This window comes from Rhincodon typus, chromosome 8 (assembly GCF_021869965.1).
Source record: "Rhincodon typus isolate 14 chromosome 8, sRhiTyp1.1, whole genome shotgun sequence".
Lineage (NCBI taxonomy): Eukaryota > Metazoa > Chordata > Chondrichthyes > Orectolobiformes > Rhincodontidae > Rhincodon > Rhincodon typus.
Genome location: NC_063339.1, coordinates 2,037,570 through 2,059,474, shown reverse-complemented (window position 1 = coordinate 2,059,474; position 21,905 = coordinate 2,037,570). Strand labels below are relative to the sequence as shown.

Here is a 21,905-nt window from a genome sequence, read left to right as displayed (position 1 = left end):
GGGAACGTTCTGGTGATTGTTGCACGGTGTCCATACATTCGTTGTTGTAGCGTCTGCATGATTTCGCCAATGTACCATGCCTCGGGACATCCTTGCGTGCAGCGTATGAGATAGACAACGTTGGCCAAGTCACATGAGTATCTGTCATGCACGTGGTGGGTGGTGTTCCCACGTGTGATGATAGTGTCCATGTCGAAGATCTGACATGTCTTACAGAGGTTACCATCACAGAGTTGTATAATATTGTAGTTGATGTTGTCCTGAAGGCTGGGTAGTTTGCTGCGGACAATGGTCTGTTTAAGGTTTGGTGGTTGTTTGAAGACGAGAAGTGGAGGCGTGGGGAACATCTTGGTGAGATACTCATCGTCATCGATAATGTGTTGAAAGCTGCGAAGAACATGGTGTAGTTTCTCTGCTCCTGGAAGTACTGGATAACGAAGGGGACCCTATCGGACATATCCCGTGTCTGTCTTCTGAGGAGGTCATTACGGTTTTTCGCTGTGACCCTTTGGAACTGGTGATCGATGAGTTGAGCATTGTATCCTGTTCCTATGAAGGTGTCCTTTAACACCCTCGGGTGTCTGTCTTGTTCCTCCTCATCCGAACAGATTCTGTGTATGCACAGGGCTTGTCCATAGGGGATGGCTGTTTTAATATGTTTTGGCTGGAAGCTAGAGAAGTGCAGCATTGTGAGGTTATTTGTCGGCTTGTGGTAGAGTGACGTACTGAGGTGTCTGTCCCTGATGGCGATGCATGTGTCCAAGAATGAGACTGATTCTAAAGAGTAGTCCATGGTAAGTCTGGTGGTGGGATGAAACTTGTTGATATCACTGTGTAGTTGTTTCAGTGATTCCTCACCATGAGTCCAAAGGAAGAAAATGTTGTCAATGTATCTGGTGCATAGTATTGGTCGGAGGTTCTGTGCAGCAAAGAAGTCTTGTTCGAACCCGTGCATGAAAATGTTGGCATATTGGGGAGCAAACCTGGTCCCCATGGCTGTTCCGTGCACTTAGATGAAGAACTGGTTGTCGAAGGTGAAGATGTTGTGGTTGAGGTTGAAGCAGATGAGTGGTACTGAGGCTGTTCGGTGATGTCATCATCCTGAGGGATGCTGGTTTAGAGTAAGGGTCCATTGTGAGCAGGAATGTTCCTGGTTCGATTGGTCCTCCGGAGTGAACATCCTCTTTGCAATCTGGTCAAACGTGATGTGACTCAATTTAAAAGAATAAGATTGATGGAATTCAGAGGGAGGGTTACAGTACCACTGGGGTTGTGTTTCAATGGAGGCAGATGTCAGGTACATGGAGAATTACAGAAATGATGGTAAGGAAACGGCTTTAAACTCTTCTTGCCATGTCCCTTGAACCACGAGTCTAATCCACATTACAATCTAACCCAGTCCTATATTCCATTGCATCCTATTCCTGTGTATAAAGTATGGTTCTCCAGCTCTGTCTAAAATTGTTTCCATTTGATCTACAGCCTGTGAGGAGAGAGAGGTTTAAAAATCGCCAGAGATGTAGAGGAATAGGAGTCCTTTGGAGTGGTTTATTGTTGGTTTGTTTTCGTGGCCGAACGCTCCGCGCACATTTTGATTTTGGTTGCAGAACCATATTTGTCTCTTTAAGGGGGCGGAGAATTGGTGGACAGGCACTGGGACGGAGCGGGAGACATGGCCTCGTCTCCAAAAGTTAGTATCGGGAGAGGAGCAGCAGTATAATACTGAGGGCAGGGCAGCGCCGAGAGGCTGTGAAAGTTGTGTTAACGAATGTGATTCTAACAGCTGTTTCTTTCTACAGCCTGTGCTATACACGTACTTCAGGAGTTCCTGCTCATGGAGAGTGCGAATTGGTGAGTAGCTGACCAATGAAGCCTTGGGAAATTGGAGCATTGCCTTCTCTGGCTGTAGCAGAAATTAAACTTGCATGGTCTCTTTGTTGCGTGCTTGCAGAGGTTTTGTGTCTCAACGATAGTGTCTCTACCTTGAGTTTAAGTCCCAGCTCCTTCAGCCGTGTGTCTGAGCAAAACCAAAAATTGAGTATGCTGGAGAAATTCAGCAGGTCTGGTAGCATCTGTGGAGAGAAAGCAGAGTTAACATTTTGGGTCCCGTTTCTCTCCACAGATGCTGCCAGACTTGCTGAGTTTCTCCAGCACGTTCTTTTTCTGTTTCACATTTCCGGCATCCGCAGTTCTGTTTGAGCAGGTTGATTAAAAAGATATTCCAAATGATCATCTTTGATTTTACACAGCGGGGAGACACACTGGAATGCAAGTGAGAGTTTTCAAATGTGTTTACATTTAAGAGTTTGTAAAACCTTTCCCCCCATCTCTGTGACCACACAGCTCTCGCTTTCAAGGGAGTCGCTTATGACCAGGTAGCCGTCAATCTGATTAAAAGCGGAGGCCAGCAGGTATGTTTCCAGCCTTTTCCACATCTGTCCTTGCCCTGTTTCTGAGCCATTACACTATACCTCATTTCCATCCCCGAGAATTTTCCCCTTCTTGTCAATTTTTGTCATTTTTAACTGCACAAACTCCCTTCTAAGCGCTGTGGAACACCCATTTTCTGAATAAGGTAGGAGTGAAAGAGCCTACCACCTATTTTTGTAGGGCAGAAAGTAATGTACAGGTTTGTCTGTCTGGTAGGTAAACTTACAAATCCAAGGCAAGAGTAAGCCATTTGGCTTCCTGAGCCTGCTCCAGCATTCAGTAAGATCATGGCTGATCTGATTACTCCACATTCCTATTTACCACCAATAACCTTTCAGCCCTTTGCATCTGAAAAAATCTATTTACTTCTGCCTTAAAAATGTTCAAGCATTCTGCTACAATGGAGTTCCAAAGACTTATAGATGGCAGTGAAAATTCTCTTCAGCTGTCTTAAATGGGCAACCACTTATTTTTCAAGTGACCCCTCTGTTCTCAATTCTCCCACAAGAGGAAACGTCCTCTCCACGTTTGCCCTGCCAAGACCCTTCAAGATTTTATATTTCAGTCAAGTGGCCTCTTACTCTTCTAAATTGCAGCAGATAGAAGCCTAGCCTGTCAAACCTTTCCTCATAAGACAACCCACTCACTCCAGCTAATATTCTGGAAAACTTTCTCTGAATTGCATCCCCCTTTGAACTAGGGGACTGTAGTTTGTAGCCAGTTTTTATCTGCAGCCAACACCTAACACTATCTTGTGGAATTAGGAGTGCATTGGAAGTATTACACTGTTAGATAATCTTTAAATTCCATGTTAATCTGTGGCTTCTCATCTCTATAGCATGTTGATTCGTTCAAGACTATCAATCCAATGAAGCAAGTTCCAGCTCTTGCTATTGATGGCATTATCCTCTCCCAATCGGTAAGCTTGTTTGTTATGGGAAAGGGAAGAGGGGAGTTCGTTTTCTGTTACTGATTGATGTTTTTCAGTTGTTATCTGAGGTCAGAGTTCCAAAGTCTGTTTTCTGGCTGTGTAAATATTTAATTTGTAATCTGACCTGTTTTGCACTCACCAAAAATGGTGAATCCAAGTTAATTCAGTGGTAGAAAGATGGAATGTGCTGCCTGAGAGGGTGATGGAGGCAGGTTCTTGCAACATTTGAGAAGCATCCGGATGAGCACTTAAAAAGCCGAGTATCGGCTATGAACTAAGTACAGGTAAATAGGATTAATGTAGTTTGTGTTTATTGATCGGTGTTGACATGGTCGGTGGGGTGGGTGCAAAGGGCCTGTTTCTATGCTGAATGACTCTATAATATCTGAAATCTGCTGTTTATTGACTTCCCCACTGTTGAAAATAATTTCTCTTTTATTTATCCCAGAAAATAATTTTCATAACTTTGAACAACTTTATTGCATATCATTTCAACTCCCTTAGCTCTTGGGGGAATGCTTCACTTTCCTTAGATGCTTTACATAACTGAAATCCCTCTTCCCTTGTGTCATTCTAGTAAATGTCACTATCTTCTTCAGTTAATGAAGTGTTTTATTTCTCATTGAAGGAGAAATGATGTCCAGAGTACAGGGTGAGATCATTTTTTTTCTCTTGAATATGCCAATGGAATTTTTAATGTCTAATGCCACGCATCTTTACAGGAGACATCCTCCTGACAGTGCAATGCTGTTTCAGTACTGTGTTGGAGTGTCTGCCCATACATGAGCTCAAATCTCAAGTGTGGCTTGACCATCACTGTCTTCTGACCTAGAAGTGAGTGTCCACTGAGCTAAGCTGCCCGTGCAAGTGATTACTACAACCAAGCAAAGTTACAGTTTGAGGTTCCTTTTCATATTTGATGACTCTGACAAACATTTATTTTGAAAAACAATTAATGGAGTTAAAATATGATAAATTGTCCTTAAATCTCCTTTTTTTTATCCTCCTCTCATGAAAGTTTTAGCTTCCAGTAATCACCAAATGTGTCACTGATTTCACTGTTGTTGACACTTGGTTGCCAAAGTCTTCTGAGAGAAATTATTTGCACAGGCAGCCTCCGCTATTGAGTATATTCAATACAGATTATATGGATATGAAAGAAAGTAATGGATGTGGGGATAGTGTAAGAAGCTGGAGTTAATGTAGAAAATCAGTGATCATGATGAATGACAAAGCAGATCTGAAGGGCTGAATAGCCTCCTCCTGTTTCTCATTCTAACTAGGTCACTCTTGACATCCCTAACTAGCAGGACTGGAACTCTCCCATACTCTTTATTAGATGGTAATGGTCCTGTTTCTCTGTTGTAATGTCTATGTCGTTTCAGTCTATAAATCTATCTGTATTTCTAGAATTGGGAAAACTTTGAGTTTTTAGTTTATTCTCAAGTATAATTACTGCTGCTTGAATGATCAGTAACTTTCTCTCCTAATGGTAGCTGGCTATAATTCAGTACCTGGATGAGACTAGACCTGGTCCTCGGCTGCTCCCAGAGGATGCCAAAAAACGTGCGCAAGTTCGGATGATTTCTGACCACATCACCTCTGGAATCCAACCTCTGCAGGTATGACTTTGACTGTAGAAACTCATTTTTTGAGCTGTTGTTACTTTTGGACTGGAGGCCATTTCCATTTCTGGTGAGCCCATAGAAACCAAAAGAACTGTGGATGCTGTAAATCTGGAACAAAAACAAAAGTTGCTGGAAAAGCTCAGCAGGTCTGGCAGCATTTTGTGAAGAAAAATCAGAGTTAATGTTTCAGGTCTGGTGACCCTTCCTCATAACTCAGGAAGGGTCACAGGACCTGAAACATTAACTCTGATTTTTCTTCACAGATGCTGCCAGACCTGCTGAGCTTTTCCAGCAACTTCTGGTGGGTCCATGTTCCCTTCAATCATCTGTGTATCAGGCACATGGTGCCAGTATCAGATTGAATAAACCTTGGAGGGGACTGCTCAGGTCAGGTAAGGTCACTCAGGATGAGATTTGTTTGGCTTCACCATTGGTACCAATGTGTTTGTAGCTTGCTTGTGATGTCTGATTGCATATTTTTTTTCAGAACCTGCATGTTTTGCAGAAGCTAGGAGGGGAGAAGAAACTTGAATGGGCTCAGCACTTCATCATTAACGGCTTCCAAGGTAAATCTGATGGGCAGTCCCATAAACTAATTACACCAGACAAGTACTGTATAACATTCTAACCCACATTGCACTAATGCCACCACCTCCATCAGCCTCTCCTCCACATTCATATTCTGCTGATACCCACATCATCATCTCCAGCCTTGACTATTCTGCTGATGCTTTGCCAACTTTCCATTGTCAACTCTCACTCTCAACCTGAGCTCATCCAAAATTCTACTGCTGGTGCCCTAACTTGCATCATGTCCTGTTTATCTGTCACCCAGCTCATTCTGGCAATTTTAAATTTCTCACCTTTATTCACTTCCTTGGATTCATGCCTCCCTATACTTTGCATCTTCCTCCTTCAGCCCCATGCCCCTCTGAGATCACTGTGCTCCTGCAATTCCAGCCTGTCGCACATGCCCATCGCTCCACCATTAGCGGCTCTGCCTTCAGCTATCTGCGCTTCAAGGTCTGGAATTCCCTCCTAAACTTCTTCCTCCCTTAAGGTGCTCCTTAAAATCTCTCTCTCATAACCGAGTTTTTGGTCAGTCAGAGTCCCTGATACTTGTTCCTGTCAAATATGTCGTGAAGTCTTATTATGTAAAAATGCATGTTGTTGTTTGCACCACCCTCTGCTAATGTCTGCCTCTTTTCCAGCCCTGGAGAGTCTCCTACAATACACAGCTGGGCGGTACTGTGTTGGGGATGAGGTGTGTATGGACGTGCATTCTGTTTTAGGACAGAGTTAGAAGATTTTGGGTCAGTGACTGACCTTGATGCACTGTACAGTTTAGGGCAAGCACTGATGACAGACCAAAAACATCCAAAAAATCACATCCTTGTGGCCAAGTCATCTTAACACTGGACAGAGACGTACACACACCCCACCCTGGGGTGTTGACTGTTTCTGTCTAATGGGTATTGTATTCTTTCCTTACATGGATAACATGCAGCCCAAAGAGTTGAGTGTATAATCCAGGCAGAAACTCTGCAATATGGAGGGAGTGCAGCATAGCCAGAAGGTGAGACAGGTTGAAGCGTGGCACTGCTGGATATGTTGTGTTTCAAACAAGAGGTCAAACTAAAGGCTCATCTTCTAGTTGCTGAGTCAGTACTTATTAAACTTTTACAGCTCTCTTTGAAGAGAGAAGGACTGTAATTGTGCACAACACCACCAGCCACATTGGATTTACAATGTCAACTCAGTTTTTCTCTTCACTGCTCCCAGACTTGCTGAGTTTCTCCAGCTCATTGCTGGAAATCCAAAACAACAACATCCGCAGTATTTTGCTTCCATTTTACCCCTGGTCAACCAATCTTTCCTCCAGATGTCCTACAACTTTCTAATATTGATGACAGTTGTCATTTTCAGGCACTCTGTAGACACTCTATACAGACAACTTGAGGAACATAGGAACAGAAGTAGGCTATTCAGTCCTTCAAGACTGTTCTGCCATTGGATGAGGTCATGGCTGGTGTGTGGCCTAACCCATATAACTGCCTACGGCCCATATCCCTTAGTTCCCTTCTCTTAACAAAAATTTTATCTATCTGTGATTTAAAATTAAAATGATCCACTGCTGTTTGTGAAAGAGAGTTTCAAACCTCTACCAGCCTTTGTGTGTCGAAGTGCTTACTAACATTTCTCCTGAATCTCTGGATTACTACCTGTGCCACGTGATAACGAGGTAAGAAATAGGGAGAGAGTGCAGCTAAACACGTGGCTACAGGGCTGGTGTAGCAGGGAGGGCTTCCATTATGTGGATAATTGGAACACATTCTGGGGAAGGTGGGACCTGTACAGTAAGGACAGGTTGCACCTGAACTGGAAGGGCACAAATATCCTGGGAGGGAGGTTTGCTTGAGCTGTACGGGATGGTTTAAACTAGTTTGGCAGGGGGTGGGGAACCGGATTTATAATTCAGAGGATGAAGTATTCGGCCTTCCAACAGACACAACAGGGAGTGAGGTGGTTTATAAAGAAATGCGGTTGATGGAGTGTAATTGCGGACACCGAGATGGTTTGAAGTGTGTATACTTCAATGCTAGAAGTATCAGAAATAAAGCGGATGAACTTAGAGCATGGGTCGGTACTTGGAACTACGATGTTGTGGCCATTACAGAAACTTGGGTACCTCAGGGAGAGGAATGGTTGTTGGAAGTTCCGGGATTTAGATGCTTTAAAAGAAATAGGGTGGGTGGAAAAAGAGGTGGGGCAGTGGCATTGCTAGTCTGGGCGAGTATAGCAGCTACTGAAAGGCAGTTCGAGAATGATATGTCTACAGAGTCAGTTTGGGTTGAGGTCAGGAACAAGAAAGGAGCAGTCACTTTGTTGGGGTTTTTTTTTTACAGAACCCCTAATAGTTGCAGAGAAGTAGAGGAACGGATTGGGAGGCAGATACTGGAAAGGTGCAGAAGTCACAGGGTTATAGTCATGTGTGACTTCAACTTTCCAAATATTGATTGGAAACATTTTAGTTGTAATAGTTTAGATGGAGCGGATTTTGTCCAGTGCGCTCAGGAAGGATTCCTGACACAGTATGTAGATAGACCAACACGAGGAGAGGCCACTTTGGATTTGGTGCTTGGCAACAAACCGGGCCAAGTGTTAGACCTGTTGGTAGGAGAGCATTTTGGCGGTAGCGATCATAACTCTGTTTCTTTCATGATAGTCATGGATAAGGATAGGTACATATGGCAGGGTAAAGTTTATAATTGGGGGAAGGGTAATTACAATTCAGTTAGGCAAGAACTGGGTAACATAAACTGGGAACAGATGCTGTCAGGGAAGAGCACCACAGAAATGTGGAGATTGTTTAAGGAATGCATACTGCACGTGCTCGCTATGTTTGTCCCTAGCAGGCAGAGAAGATGCAGTTGAGTGAGGGAGCCATGGTGCTCGAGAGGTCGAACGACTGGTTAAGAGGAAGAAGGAGGCTTATGTAAGGTTTAGGGAAAGAAGAACGGAAAAGGCTCCGGAGAGATACAAGTTAGCCAGGAAGGAGCTGAAGAAAGGGCTGAGGAGAGCTATAAGCAGGCATGAGAAAACTTTGGCGGATAGGATCAAGGAAAACTCCAAGGCTTTTTACACGTATGTGCAGAACAAGAGGATGACCAGAGAAAGGGTTATAAAGGGAATTTGTGCACAGAGCCTAAAGAGATAGGAGAGGTCCTTAATGAATACTTTTCTTCAGTATTCACAACTGAGAGGGACCTAGTTGTAGAGGAGGACGTTGTGAAACAGGCAGGTAGGTTAGAGGAGGTTGATGTTAGTAAAGAAGATGTGCTGGGAATTCTGAGGAAGTTGAAGATAGATAAGTCCCCTGGGCCTGATGGGATTTATCCAAGGATTCTATGGGAAGCGAGGGAAGAGATCGCAGGGCCTTTGGCGATGATCTTTTCGTCCTCGCTGTCCATGGGTATAGTGCCGGAAGATTGGAAAGAGGCAAACATCATTCCCTTGTTCAAAAAAGGGAACAGGGATAACCTCGGAAATTTCAGGCCAGTTAGTCTTACATCAGTGGTGGGCAAATTATTGGAAAGGGCTCTGAGAGACAGGATTTATGATCACTTGGAAAGGCACAGTTTGATTCGTGATAGTCAGCATGGATTTGTGAGGGATAGATCATGCCTCACAAACCTTATTGAATTCTTTGAAGAGGTGACCAAACACGTGGATGAAGGTGGAGCAGTGGATGTGGTATACATGGATTTAAGTAAGGCGTTTGATAAGGTTCCCCATGGTAGGCTCATGCAGAAGGTAAGGAGGCATGGGATAGGGGAAAATGTGGCCGATTGGATTCAGAATTGGCTGACCCTTAGAAGACAAAGGGTGGTTGGTAGTGGACGGAAAATATTCAACATGGTGCTCAGTTACGAGTGGTGTACCACAAGGATCTGTTCTGGGTCCTCTTCTATTTGTGATTTTTGTAAATGATTTGGATGAAGGAGTGGAAGGATGGATTAGTAAGTTCACAGACGATACGAAGGTGAATCACGTTGTGGATAGTGCGGAGGGCTGTTCTAGGTTAGAAAGGGACATTGATAGAATGCAGAGCTGGGCTGAGAAGTGGCAGATGGAGTTTAACCCTGAAAGGTGTGAGGTGATTCATTTTGGAAGGACAAAGTTGAAAGCAGAATACAGAGTTAACGGAAAGATTCTTGGCAGTGTGGAGGAGCAGAGGGACCTTGGGGTTCATGTTCACAGTTCCCTGAGAACTGCCACCCAGGTGGATAGAGTTGTTAAGAAGGCGTATGGTGTGTTAGCTTTCATTAATAGAAGGATTGAGTTCCAGAGCCGTGAAGTTATGCTCCAGCTATACAAAATCCTGGTTGGGCCACATCTGGAGTATTGTGTCCAGTTCTGGTCACCTCGTTACAGGAAAGATGTGGAAGCGTTAGAAAAGGTGCAGAGGAGATTTACCAGGATGCTGCCTGGAATGGAGGGAAGGTCTTACGAGGAAGGGTTGAGAGAGCTAGGGCTTTTCTCTTTAGAACGACGAAGGATGAGAGGTGACTTGATAGAGGTGTACAAAATGATCAGAGGTATAGATAGAGTAGACAGCCAGAGACTTTTTCCTAGGGTGGAGGTAGCTTTTACGAGGCGACATAGTTTTAAAGTGAAAGGAGGTAGATATCGGGGAGATGTCAGAGGTAGGTTCTTTACTCAGAGAGTGGTCGGGGCGTGGAATGCATTGCCGGAGAGGGTAGTGGAGTCGTTCTCATTAGGGGCATTTAAGCGGCTATTAGATAGGCATATGGATGATAGTATAAGGTAGGGGTGGAGGTTAGATAGACTTTAGGTTTAGGGTAAAAATTCGGCACAACATCGTGGGCCGAAGGGCCTGTACTGTGCTGTACTGTTCTATGAATGCTCTGGCCCTCATTCTCAAGACAGTGCCCCTAGTTCTAGAATCCACAACCAATAGAAGTAGTTTCTCAAGGTTTTTGAGAAGATTTGTAGCTCAGGTCGTTGACTTGCTCACCGAGTTGATGAGTTTGTTTGCAGACATTTCGCCAGTATACTAGGTAACATCATCAGTGCTCCTCCGGTAAAGTGTCTGTGTTCTGTCCTGCTTGTTATTTATGTATCATGATTTGCTGGGGTGGGTGGCATCACTTCCAGATTTGCTTCTTAGTGGTTGGTATACGGGGTCCAGCTCTGCAGGTTTGTTAATGGAGTTCCGGTTTGAGTGTCAGGCCTCCAGGAATTCTCGTTCATGTCTTTGCTTGGCTTGTCCTGGGATGGCTACTTTGTCCCAGTCGAATTGATGTTGCTGTTTGTCCATGTGTATTGAAATGAGTGATAGTTGGTCATGTCTCTTGGTAGCTAGTTGGTGTTCGTGAATCCTAATGGCTAGTTTCCTTCCAGTTTGCCCTATGTAATGTTTTTGGAGTCGATAACGATCTGGCTAGGAGGGTGAATAGTTGTTAATGGGGACTGTTAGTGACTAACAGCAGGTAGTGTGTAACGGCAGGCTATGTGATAACAAGGCCTGGTGTGTGGCATAGGGGGCTAGGACATGGGAGACTTTAGGCCCTAAAATTATTGAACTCGATATTGAGTCCGGAGGGCTGTAGGGTCCCCAAGCAGCAAATGAGGTGTTGTTCCTCCAGCTTGCGTTGAGCTTCGCTGGAACACTGCAGCAAACCTGAGGCAGAGATGTTGGCCAGGGAGCAGGGTGATGTGTTAAAGTGACAGGCAACAGGTAGTTCAAGGTCTTTTTTGCGAGCAGGACATAGATTCTGGGAAGTGCAGGTGAAGTGTTGCTTCACCTGGGAGGTATGTTTGGGCCTTTGGATAGTGGGGAGGGAGGAGGTAAAGGGGCAGGTGTTGCACCTTCGCCGGTTACAGGGGAAAGTGCCGTAGGGCTGTGGGGAGGTGTTGGGGGTGAAGGAAGTGTGGACCAGGGTGTCCCTGAGGGAGCGGTCCCTGCAGAAGACAGATTTGGGAGGGGAGGGGAATATGTGTCTGGTGATGGCATCTCACTGGAGGTGGCGGAAATGGCATCTGATGATCTTCTGGATGTGGATGCTGCTGGGTGGTGGGTAAGGTCGAGCGGAACCCCATCGCTGTTGCGGGAGGGAAGAGAGAGAAGAGAAGGCAGAAATGCAGGAGATGGGTCGGACCTGGTTGAGGGCCCTTTTGACAATGGTGCTGGGGAATCCTCGGTGGTCAGGGTGGAAATCGGAGGTGAAATCGATGAACTTTTCCAATTCCAGACGAGAGAGGGAAGCAGCACCAATGATATCATCGATACATCAGAGAAAGAGTTGTGGGTGGGGGCCGGAATAGGACTGGAAGAAGGAATGTTCCACTGAGGAAGGGTCACCGGACCCACCGGTCACCAGACATTAACTCTAATTTTTTCTTCACAGATGCTGCCAGACCTGCTGAGCTTTTCCAGCAACTTGTTTTTGTATCTCTATCCTACTTTGGAATAGTGCCTTTTCCATTCACCTGAGTAGTCGTGCAGAGTATAGTTTAATACTTGATCTGAAAGGTGGCATCTCTGACATTGCAGCAGTCCTTCAGTACTCATTAAGAATGCCCGTTTGGATTCTGTGCTCAAGTGCCCAGAGATGAACTTCAACCCATGACTTCTGATTTAAAGATGAGCTCCACAGTTGACCATGGTGTAAGACGTAGAGGAGGCTAGATGAATGCAGGTTTGCTTTTCGTAGTGTGTTTAGCTGAATCTGCTTGGTTTGATCTCGTGACCCATCCTGTTCTGTTCTAGGTGACAATGGCTGATCTGTGTCTGGTCCCACAAGTGTACAATGCTGAGAGGTAAGGTTTTGTGCTGCGTGGCTGTCAGATCTTTGTGGAAATTGCAACTCAGTCTAGTATTCAAAAAAAGTAAATCGAATTAACTGACACATGAAGAACATTTGACCAAAGTTATAGACTTCACCACTGCCCACTTTTAAACCAACTCAAAATCGCTAACTGTTATACGCTTATGTTAAAGCCCATTTCAGAATTTCACTCTGTGCAAAATGCAGTGGTGAGCACTTCTGTAGCTGGAGTATAATTTGTCTCCTCTTTCTCCTTACACTGTCAACTATAGATGTTTTCTCATCAATCTGTTCAAAGACGTTATCACACATCAAATATGGAAATGAGGCAATCACATAGAAAAGGCCTGTAAAAGAAAAAAAGTTTCAATAGATTTTAACATGACAGATTCCAGTAAGGAGATTACCATGTCAGAAAGATGACTTTAGTATTTTGTGTTATTCTTTGACACAAAATGTTCCAGAACAAGAAGACTGGGTATAATAGATATAACTAATGAACCATAATGTAGTTTTTATTCTGGAATGAATTCATGCAATTTGACCATTTCTGCTGGTGAGGCCGGCATTTGTTTTCCTTGTTTAGCTTACTTGGCCTTTTGAGGGGGCACTTAAGAGTCAACGATATTGCTGTGGATTAGCAGTGTACTGGAAAGTGGTGGTGTAGTGATAATATCACTGGGCTAGTCATCCAGACCCCCAGGCAAATGTTCTGGGGACAAGGGTTCAAATCCCATCATGACCCCAAAAAACTTTTAGGAAATTAGAAACTCACTGACTGTAAACCTTCATAATGAGATCCTGTCCCATTTGAACTGAATTTTAACAATCAGTGCTGAGACTGTGGTTCACGTCGTCACTTCAAGGTTTTTCCTCTCACCCACAGGTTCAAGGTGGACATCGCACAATTTCCCACCATTGTAAAGATCAATAATGCCCTTCTGGATCTAAATGCCTTCAGAATCAGTCACCCATCTTGCCAGCCTGATACACCTCCTGAACCCTGATCCCATTGGCGAGGGCAACATCAGGTCAAACATCTCTTGATGAAACAAGGGAGCTTCTCTCATCAATTGCTGCGTTCGATAGAATGAGCTACTTGGATATTCAAAATGATTAAAAATTATTTATGTTGAGTAATTTACTGTTCTCCTTTGATTGTTTATCAAAAAAAATGTTTCCACCCTTGCATTTGTTAGATTTTTGGCAATGTTTTTGTAAATTACTGTGTCAGCTGTCACATTGTATTTGTAAATCATGCCACTAGATGGTTCTATGGAGTAAGTTTCTATCCCATGTTGTCACCATCTTGTTTTGTTCACATGCTTTTGATTTGTTGACTGATTCGGGCAATAAAGGAAAAAGAAGTCAACTTGTTCTGGTTGGTCTATCAAAGTAAGTCTTGAAAAACAACTGCTGGAACCTAAACTCATTTCAGTGAGTTAAGCTGGATGAACACAGCAGGCCAAGCAAGTGCGTTAAGTAGCAGCTTTAAGGAAAGTAAAAATATGAACATAGAAACATTAAACAAAAGTAGATCATCCATCCCATTGAGCCTGATCTGCCATCCAATATAATTGTGGCTGATCATCCAGTGATCCGTACCCTGTTCTCCTTTTCTCTCCATACAATTCAATCCCTTTAGCCCTAGAAACTGTATCCAACTCCTTGAAAATATTCACTGAGACAGTGGTTCAGTTTGGCTCAACTGCTTTCCACAGGCTTACCACTCTCCTCATCTCATTACAAAATGATCTCCCCTATTTCCTTAGACAGTGAACCCTGTTTATGTTTTCTCACCGGGAACATCCTGGTTTACCCTGGGGAGGCAATGATCTAGTGGTATTATCGCTGGACTGTTAATTCAGAGACCCAGGTAATGTTCTGGGGGCTTGGGTTTGAATCATGCCACAGCAAATGGTAGAATTTGAATTAAATAAAATTCTGAAATTAGAGTCTAATGATCCCCATTAATACATTGCTGATTGTCAGAAGAATCTGCATCTCATTCACTAATGACCTTCATGGAAGTAAATTGCCGTCCTTACCCAGTCTGGCCTACATCTGACTCCAGATCAATGTAGTTGACTCTTAACTGCCCTCTGGGCAATAAATGCTGATCTAGCCAGTGACGCACACATTCTGTGAACGAATGAAAAAAAAACCATGTAGTCCTGTCAGAAATGTAAAGGTTTCTATGAAATATGATCCTCATCCTTCTAAACTAATGAGTACAGTTCTAACTGATCCAGTGTGTCCTCATACACCAGTCCTGCCATCCCAGAAATCAATCTGGGAAACCTTTGTTGCACTCCTCCATCACCAGAACATCCTTCCTCAGATAAGGAGACCAAAACTGTACCAAATCGTATCAAATTTCTGTCTCTTGACTTTGATTGGAAGAATGCCCTACAAAACTGAACATGAAAAGACATCCACAAAGGAGTGAAATAAATTGAGCAAGTTATGAGCCGATGATGGGCAAGTGCAATATATAATAAGAGCAGGAGGCTGAATTTTAAGAATTAGCAGCAGTAGCAGACCATTCAGTTTCTCAAGCGGAACCAGCACTCGATAATCTTATGGGTGAGAGAAATGACCAAAATGTACAAAACCCAGGGAATATGACAGCATGTTAAACAGAAGAACATAAGAGTCTTGAGAATTTGATGAGAAATAGAGGAAAGCAAAGAGCTTTGTATTAGATTTGGATTTTGTTGTCATGTGTATTGGAGTACAGTGAAAAGTGCCTAATGTTGCCAAACAAGGTGCCATCTTAATTACATGGGTACCTAGGTACAAAAAGCTCAGGTACAAAGTCATAAAAATAAACAAAGTTAAAGGTTCATAGACTAAGAAAAATAAAGAACTAAAGGTAATAGTTAACATTAAAGTTCTTAATATAAACTATAAAAATAAGGGAATACGTTACAAGTTCAACAGTCTTTGATGAGTCCTCCGCTTAGCTCGCTGTCTGGGAGATCTTAGCTGCCTGTTTTTGACACCGCTGCAGATGTTGGGGAACCTCCCTCACTTCGCATCCTTCCCACGCGGGGCCGCAATGTCATTGCTGCTGCTGCCTCCCCGATCTCTCAGAACATGGCCGGGTGGGTCACCCCCACATGCCAAGATACCACCATGGGCCACTGACAAACCGGGTCAAACCAGCTTACTACCCTACCCATTGCTAGGCTGGCATGCCTGTTTACTTTCACAGCCATTGTCTGAGGAGATATTAATTTGTGGTTAAGTTTGGAGGCTGTTACAAAGTGAATGTTAAGGCCAAGTCATGTCAGTATTGACTCAGTGGATAAAAAGACTTTGGGGTGATTTAGCCAAAGAACAAAGAAAATTACTGTACAGGAACAGGCCCTTCAGCCCTCCAGGCCTGCACCGACATGCTGCCCATCACAACTAAAATCCCCTACCCTTCCGGGGACCGTATCCCTCTATTCTCATCCTATTCATGCATTTGTCAAGACGCCCTTTAAAAGTCACTATAGTATCTGCTTCCACTACCTGCCCCGGCAGCGAGTTCCAGGCACCCACCACCCTCTGTATGAAAAAAACTTGCCTCGTACATCACCTTTAAACCTTTCCCCCTCGCACCTTAAACCCACAGCCCCTGGTAACTGACTCTTCCACTCTGGGAAAAAGCTTCTGACTGTCCACTCTGTCCATGCCCTTCATAATCTTGTAGACCTCTATCAGGTCCCCCCTCAACCTCCATCGTTCCAGTGAGAACAACCCAAGTTTCTCAAATCTCTCCTCATAGCTAATGCCCTCCATACCAGGCAACATTCTGGTAAATCTTTTCTGTACCCTCTCCAAAGCCACCACATCCTTCTGGTAGTGTGGCAACCAGAATTGAACACAATATTCCAAATGCAGCCTAACTAAGATTCTATAAAGCTGCAACATTACCTGCCAATTTTTAAACAGTGCCCCAACCGATGAAGGCAAGCATGCCGTATGCCTTGTTGACTACCTTCTCCACCTGCGTTGCCACTTTCAGTGAACTGTGTACCTGTACACCCAGATCCCTCTGCCTATCAGTACTCTTAAGGGTTCTGCCATTTGAATGTGAGGCAGACACAGAAGCAAGTGCGAAGTTATCCATTTCAGTAGGTAAAACAGAAAGGCAGAGGGTGATGGATCAGGAAAGGTTGTTTTACAACGGGAATGGTGTGTCCTTGTACATCAGTGTTACGACAGGGAATGGCCGAAAACTTCTGATAATTAAACTAAAACATAAGCCCCGATCTGTTGTGACAGGGGTAGGGGTTCCCCTCTAATAATTACCCCCAAAGCACCCAGAGAAGCTTACCTTTCTCTTCAATCTATTAAAAGTGTGATTAAAAGAAAGAAAATCCCTGATCTCCACTTACAAGTAACAAGAAACAATTTATTTATTTAACCCAACAATGAACAAATTAACAAAATTACTAACAAACTGACAATTCCTCCCTAGATTACTAACTACTCCTTAACTGCTCTAAATTCTACTGGAATGCTGTTTAAATAAAGACAAGTCCCACTAATATAAACCCAATTAATAAAAAGCAATAAATTATAACTTAATCTCTCCAAGTTCACACAAACTGTTTTCTGGAATATTCTGTTGTTTCCAGTCTCTTCACAAACACCTTTCTTCCGTTAATTCTGCTGTCAGGGATGTTTTATCTCTATAATTTCTTCAATGAGGACTTTGAGCTAAAATACCCCACTGTACCTTTGCTTAATTAGATGAGTTTTCTCTGAGAGCTGAATGGTGCTAATTCTGACAGGTAACAGATGGCTCTCTCTTTCAGATGGCAGTTAACTCTCCCCAATATTCCAAATGCCCTCTTCTTATATATCCGTAATGACATAATCAAATTCTTATAATATGATTGGTTTCAGGTTGTCAACACCATCAGGTTTAAATGCAATTGGCTTTCTGTTTCTAGGTGCTCCGTTTAAATTAATTGGCCGAATTCAAACTTGTTGTCACAACATCAAAACAAGACTGTTGTTTTGCCTGCCACCTGTAAGGCTTTTCTGATACACCTGTTTCACTGTTGAGGCTCTGCGTACTGGCAACTTCAGCTGCTGCTCACAGACCTACATCTTTTTAAAATTTCTAAGTACAGGCGAAGCACAAATCTCTTAAAGGAACTGAACATTTTAGCTTCCTGCCTTCCACCTCACAATTACTCTACCCAACTTCGTAACATCAGTCACCGAAAACAAGCATGCAGGTGCAGTAAGCAGTTGGGAAGCCAAATGCTTCGTTGGCTTCAACGCAGAAGGGTTTGAGTACAGGAGCAAGGAATTCCTTGCAGCCTTTATGGGCCTTACATGATGTATTGTGTGTGGTTTTGATCCCCTTACTTAAGAAAAAAATATTTGCCATTCAGGGAGTACAGCAAAGGTTCACCAGACTACTTCCTGGGACAACAGGTTTGTCATGTGAGGAGAGATTGGGTCGACTGGGCCAGTATTCACTGGAGTTTAGCGGAACGAGAGGGTGTCCTCATTGTATACAATTCTGATAAGACTGGACAGACCACAAGATGTAGGAACAGACGTGGGCCATTGAGCCTGCCTCACACTTAATCAGCCAGTCTGTCCACCCCTCTGCAGTAAATATTCACTACCCTCTGATAAAGGAATTTCCATCTCTGTCGGATCATGCTGTGGTCATAGACTCACCCATAAGTGAAACCAGCCTTTCCACATCTACCCTGTCCAGTCACCTAAGAATGTTGTTTCAGTAAAGTGACTGCATTCTTTTAAACTGCAGTGAAACAAAATTGTTCAGTACTACAGCTGCAGCCTAACTAGTGCCTAGCAAAGCCTGTTTTTATATTTTATTCCTTCTAAAATCAAGGCAAACATACAAATTGTTTTCCTTATAATGCAGAAACAATTTTTTTGAGATTTATACAGGTCTCCCAAATTCCTGTTCCGTAGCTTTCTGCAGTCTTTACATTCAAACAGGAATAGACCATTTGGCCCCTTAAGTCTGTTCTACCATTTAACGAGATCATGGTTGATCTGTGCCCTAGCTCCTTGTACCTGCCTTTGGCCCATATCCCTTAATACTGTCCCTTTGCTTAACAAAAATTTATCTGTTTCAGATTTTAAACTAACAACTGATCTAGCATCCATGGCTATTTTTGGAAGAGAATTCCAGACATCTACCTTTGTGTGTAGAAATCCTTCCTAACATCTCTCCTGATTGATCTAGCCCTAATTCTCAGATATTGCCCCCTAGTTCTCGAACTCCCAACCAATGGAAATAGCTTCTCTTTATCTTTTCCGGTTCATATCTTGACGACTTCGATCAGATCACCCCTTAACCTTCTAAATTCCATCTCTGTTTAAATAATATTCAGCTGCTCGTTCCTCTGTCAAAGTGCATGATGTCACATTTTCCCCACATTATATTCCAGTTGCCAAATTTTTATCCACTCACTTGATCAGTCTATAGCCCTTTGCAGACTATCGCCTTTTTAATAGACTCAACACTTTCCAATTAAGTGAACAGGTCTATAGTTACCTGTTTGTTATGTCTCTTCCCCTTTTTCAAAAAGGGTGTTAACATCAGCAGACGTTTAATTCGCTAGGAATTTTCCAGAATCCAAGGATTCCTGAATTATTACCATTGATTCCACTATCTCTGCAGATAATTCTTTTAATATCCTAGAATGAATTCTATCAGGTACAGGAGATTTCTTCAACCCTGTTCATTTCCCTAGCAATTTTTTTTCTCTATTAATAGTTATTGTATATTTTTCCTGTCCTATTGCCTCTAGAATATTTTGCAATTTTTGGGATTCTTTTAGTGTTGTCTACCATGAAGACCGATGCAAAGTTTTTATTCAAGTCCTCTATCAGTTTCAGGTCCTCTATTGTTATTTTTAACCAGCCAAATTCTCAAATGGGCCCTTGTTAACTTTGGTTTCTCTCTTCCTTTAGATATAATTCTAAAAATTCACTCGTGGAACATGGGTGTTTTACTGATTTCACATCGCAAATATACTTAAAGTAGCTCTTACTGTTAGTTTACTTTCAAAGTTTATTTTCTCCCTTTTTTTGGTCATCATTTATTTTATCCTTAACTTCCTCAGTTTATCCCCTTCTTAGAATCTTTCTTTCTCACTGGGATATACCTTTGTTGTGAGTTACAAACTATTTTCTTAAATGTCTATAATTGTTCAATTATCTTTTTCGCTAAACTCCTTTTCCAGTCTGCTCCAGCCAATTCTACCCCCATTCTTTCATAATTATTCTTATTTAAGTTTAGCATAGTTGTTTTTGACCAAGTTTTTCCCTTGCTCAAATTAAATGCTAAATTCTACCATGTTATGGTCACTGTTTTCTAGCAGAACTCATACTAATTTATTAAATCTGCCTCATTACACATCAAAAGATCGAAATTAGCCTGATTCATGATTGGAATCACAGAAAACTGTCCCAAATACACTCTGAATTTGAATGGCTTTCTTTACCAAGCTGCCTTGGTTAGTTCACTCATCCTCCCTGTAGCCCCACTCTGATCCACACAGAGAATCTCATAACTGTTGGAAAATTACAGGGGTCCAGGCTCCCTTAGGTACCCATACTCTACTGCAGCTGTTGTCACACAAGACCATCTGTGATCCAGACTAAATTTGAATTACCTAGTTTGAGGGGTGTAACCACCTCCTGCAATAAAGTTTCCCGGTAACTTCCCCTTCCTGTTGTGCTGCAATGTCTACAGCTCAGACTCCAGCTCCTCAACTCAGATCCAAAAATCCTTGGGATGCAAACACTAACTACAGATATGTTCACTCTGGATCACCGAGTCCAGCAGCTTTCACATACTGTAGCAACATATCACCCATTCTGCCATCGCTATTGTATTTGAATTAATTTATAATTACTCTGGATTGCTTGCTCTTTATGGTTTACCGTAATTTTTTTAATATAAAAGTTGCTAGTTTCTTAAATACCTAACTAGTTATTTAAAAACAAAGAAAACACCGAAGACCTAAAAACAAACTGAAGATCTTACTTTTACTTCAAAGAATAGAAACATATAATGTCCAACACAAGTGCTAGAATGTGACACTAGTGTAGATTTAGTGTAGTTTTTTTGTCAATGCAGACTCAGCAGTCAAAGGACATCTTCTGTACTGTATGAGTCTATGAAATATTCACCAATCCTACTCACAAACAGTTTCATTTCCAGCACTCATGTCACACTGTGGTTTGTGAGTCTCTCTGCCCTTGGTCTCATTGCAGGTCAGTCTCTTGATCCGTGACTATTATCCTCACCCACTCTAGAGATTTTACATCCTGCGGTAAACCATGAAGCATGTCTGTCCCCCTTTTCATCGAATTCCCACATTGAACCAAATTCCTAGTTTCACTCAAAGTCTCCTTCAAACTAAACATGCTCTTTTAATGTCTGTTTTAATGAAATGACCCTCATCCTTTAAAATTCCAGGAAATACAACCCTAACCTGCATAATATCTCCTTGTAACTTAACCCTTAGTGTTCAGGTATCATTCTGGTAAAATAATGCCACGTCATTAGAAGTAAATATCACCACCCTGTGGAGTGGTGCCTTGAAGTGCTCAGGGGGTGACTGTGGGTACAGTCTAACATGGGGCTTTGTAAAACTGGGCACAAGTTCTGCATCTACAGAACTGGAAGACAACAGGATAAGATGTGTATTTCATTACTTCTTATTTTTACGAGCTCCTGGATTGCCTCAAGAACAATTAAAGATGAGGTGATAATTTCTAGCCTTGTCAGTACTACATAGAAACATAGAAAACAGGTGCAGGAGAAGGCCATTTAGCACTTTGAGCCTGCACCACCATTCAATCTGATCATGCAATCTCAGTAACCCATTCCCACTTTCTCTCCATGCCTCTTAGCTGCAAGGGCCATGTCCAGCTCCCTTTCAAATATATCTAATGAACTAGCCCCAAAAGCTTCCTGTGGGAGAGAATTCCACAGGTTCACAACTCTCTCAGCGAAGGAATTCTTCCTCATCTCAGTCCTGAATAGCTTACCCCTTATCCTTAGACTGTGACCCATAGTTCTGGACATACCCAACATTAGGGACCTTATTCTCACATCTAGCCTGTCCAGTCCCATCAGGATTTTAGATGTTTCTACGAGATCCCCCTCATGCTTCTAAATTCCAGTGAGTATAAGCCCAGTCGATCTAGTCTTTCCTCATATGTCAGTCCTGCCATCCTGGGAATCAGTCTGGTGAACCTTTGAACATAAAACAGCCCACGATGTTGTGCTGACCTATTATCCTACTAAGATCAATCTACCCCACATTTTACTATCCTCCATCTGCCTATCCAAGAGTCGCTTAAAAGTCTGTAAAGTACCTGACTCCACTATTACTGGTGGCAGCGTATTCCACACAAAGAACCTACCTCTGACATTTCCCCTATACCTTCCTCCAATCACCTTAAAATTATGTCCCTTCGTAATAGTCATTTCCGCCCTGGGAGAAAATCTCTGACTATCCATTCCATCTATGCCTCGCATCTTTGCTGGCTCCCTCAATA

General features: G+C 42.8%; 1 protein-coding gene across 3 annotated transcripts in view; it reads left to right on the top strand.

The window, feature by feature from the left end:
• The window catches only part of gstz1 (glutathione S-transferase zeta 1), a 37,423-nt gene extending 23,710 nt beyond the window's left edge, over positions 1-13,713 (top strand). Inside the window, exons 1-9 of one of the 3 annotated variants that reach the window (XM_020512832.2) lie at positions 1,635-1,690; positions 1,800-1,851; positions 2,344-2,411; positions 3,269-3,349; positions 4,858-4,983; positions 5,477-5,555; positions 6,201-6,253; positions 12,284-12,333; positions 13,228-13,713. In XM_020512832.2, the coding sequence (XP_020368421.2) occupies positions 1,673-1,690; positions 1,800-1,851; positions 2,344-2,411; positions 3,269-3,349; positions 4,858-4,983; positions 5,477-5,555; positions 6,201-6,253; positions 12,284-12,333; positions 13,228-13,348 (648 nt within the window). In that variant the 5' untranslated portion in view covers positions 1,635-1,672 and the 3' untranslated portion in view covers positions 13,349-13,713. Of the gene's footprint in view, positions 1-1,634; positions 1,691-1,799; positions 1,852-2,343; positions 2,412-3,268; positions 3,350-4,857; positions 4,984-5,476; positions 5,556-6,200; positions 6,254-12,283; positions 12,334-13,227 lie in introns of those variants that run through there. The other 2 variants (XM_048599907.1, XM_048599908.1) reach the window with 2 other exon arrangements.
• Positions 13,714-21,905: the final 8,192 nt, after the last annotated feature.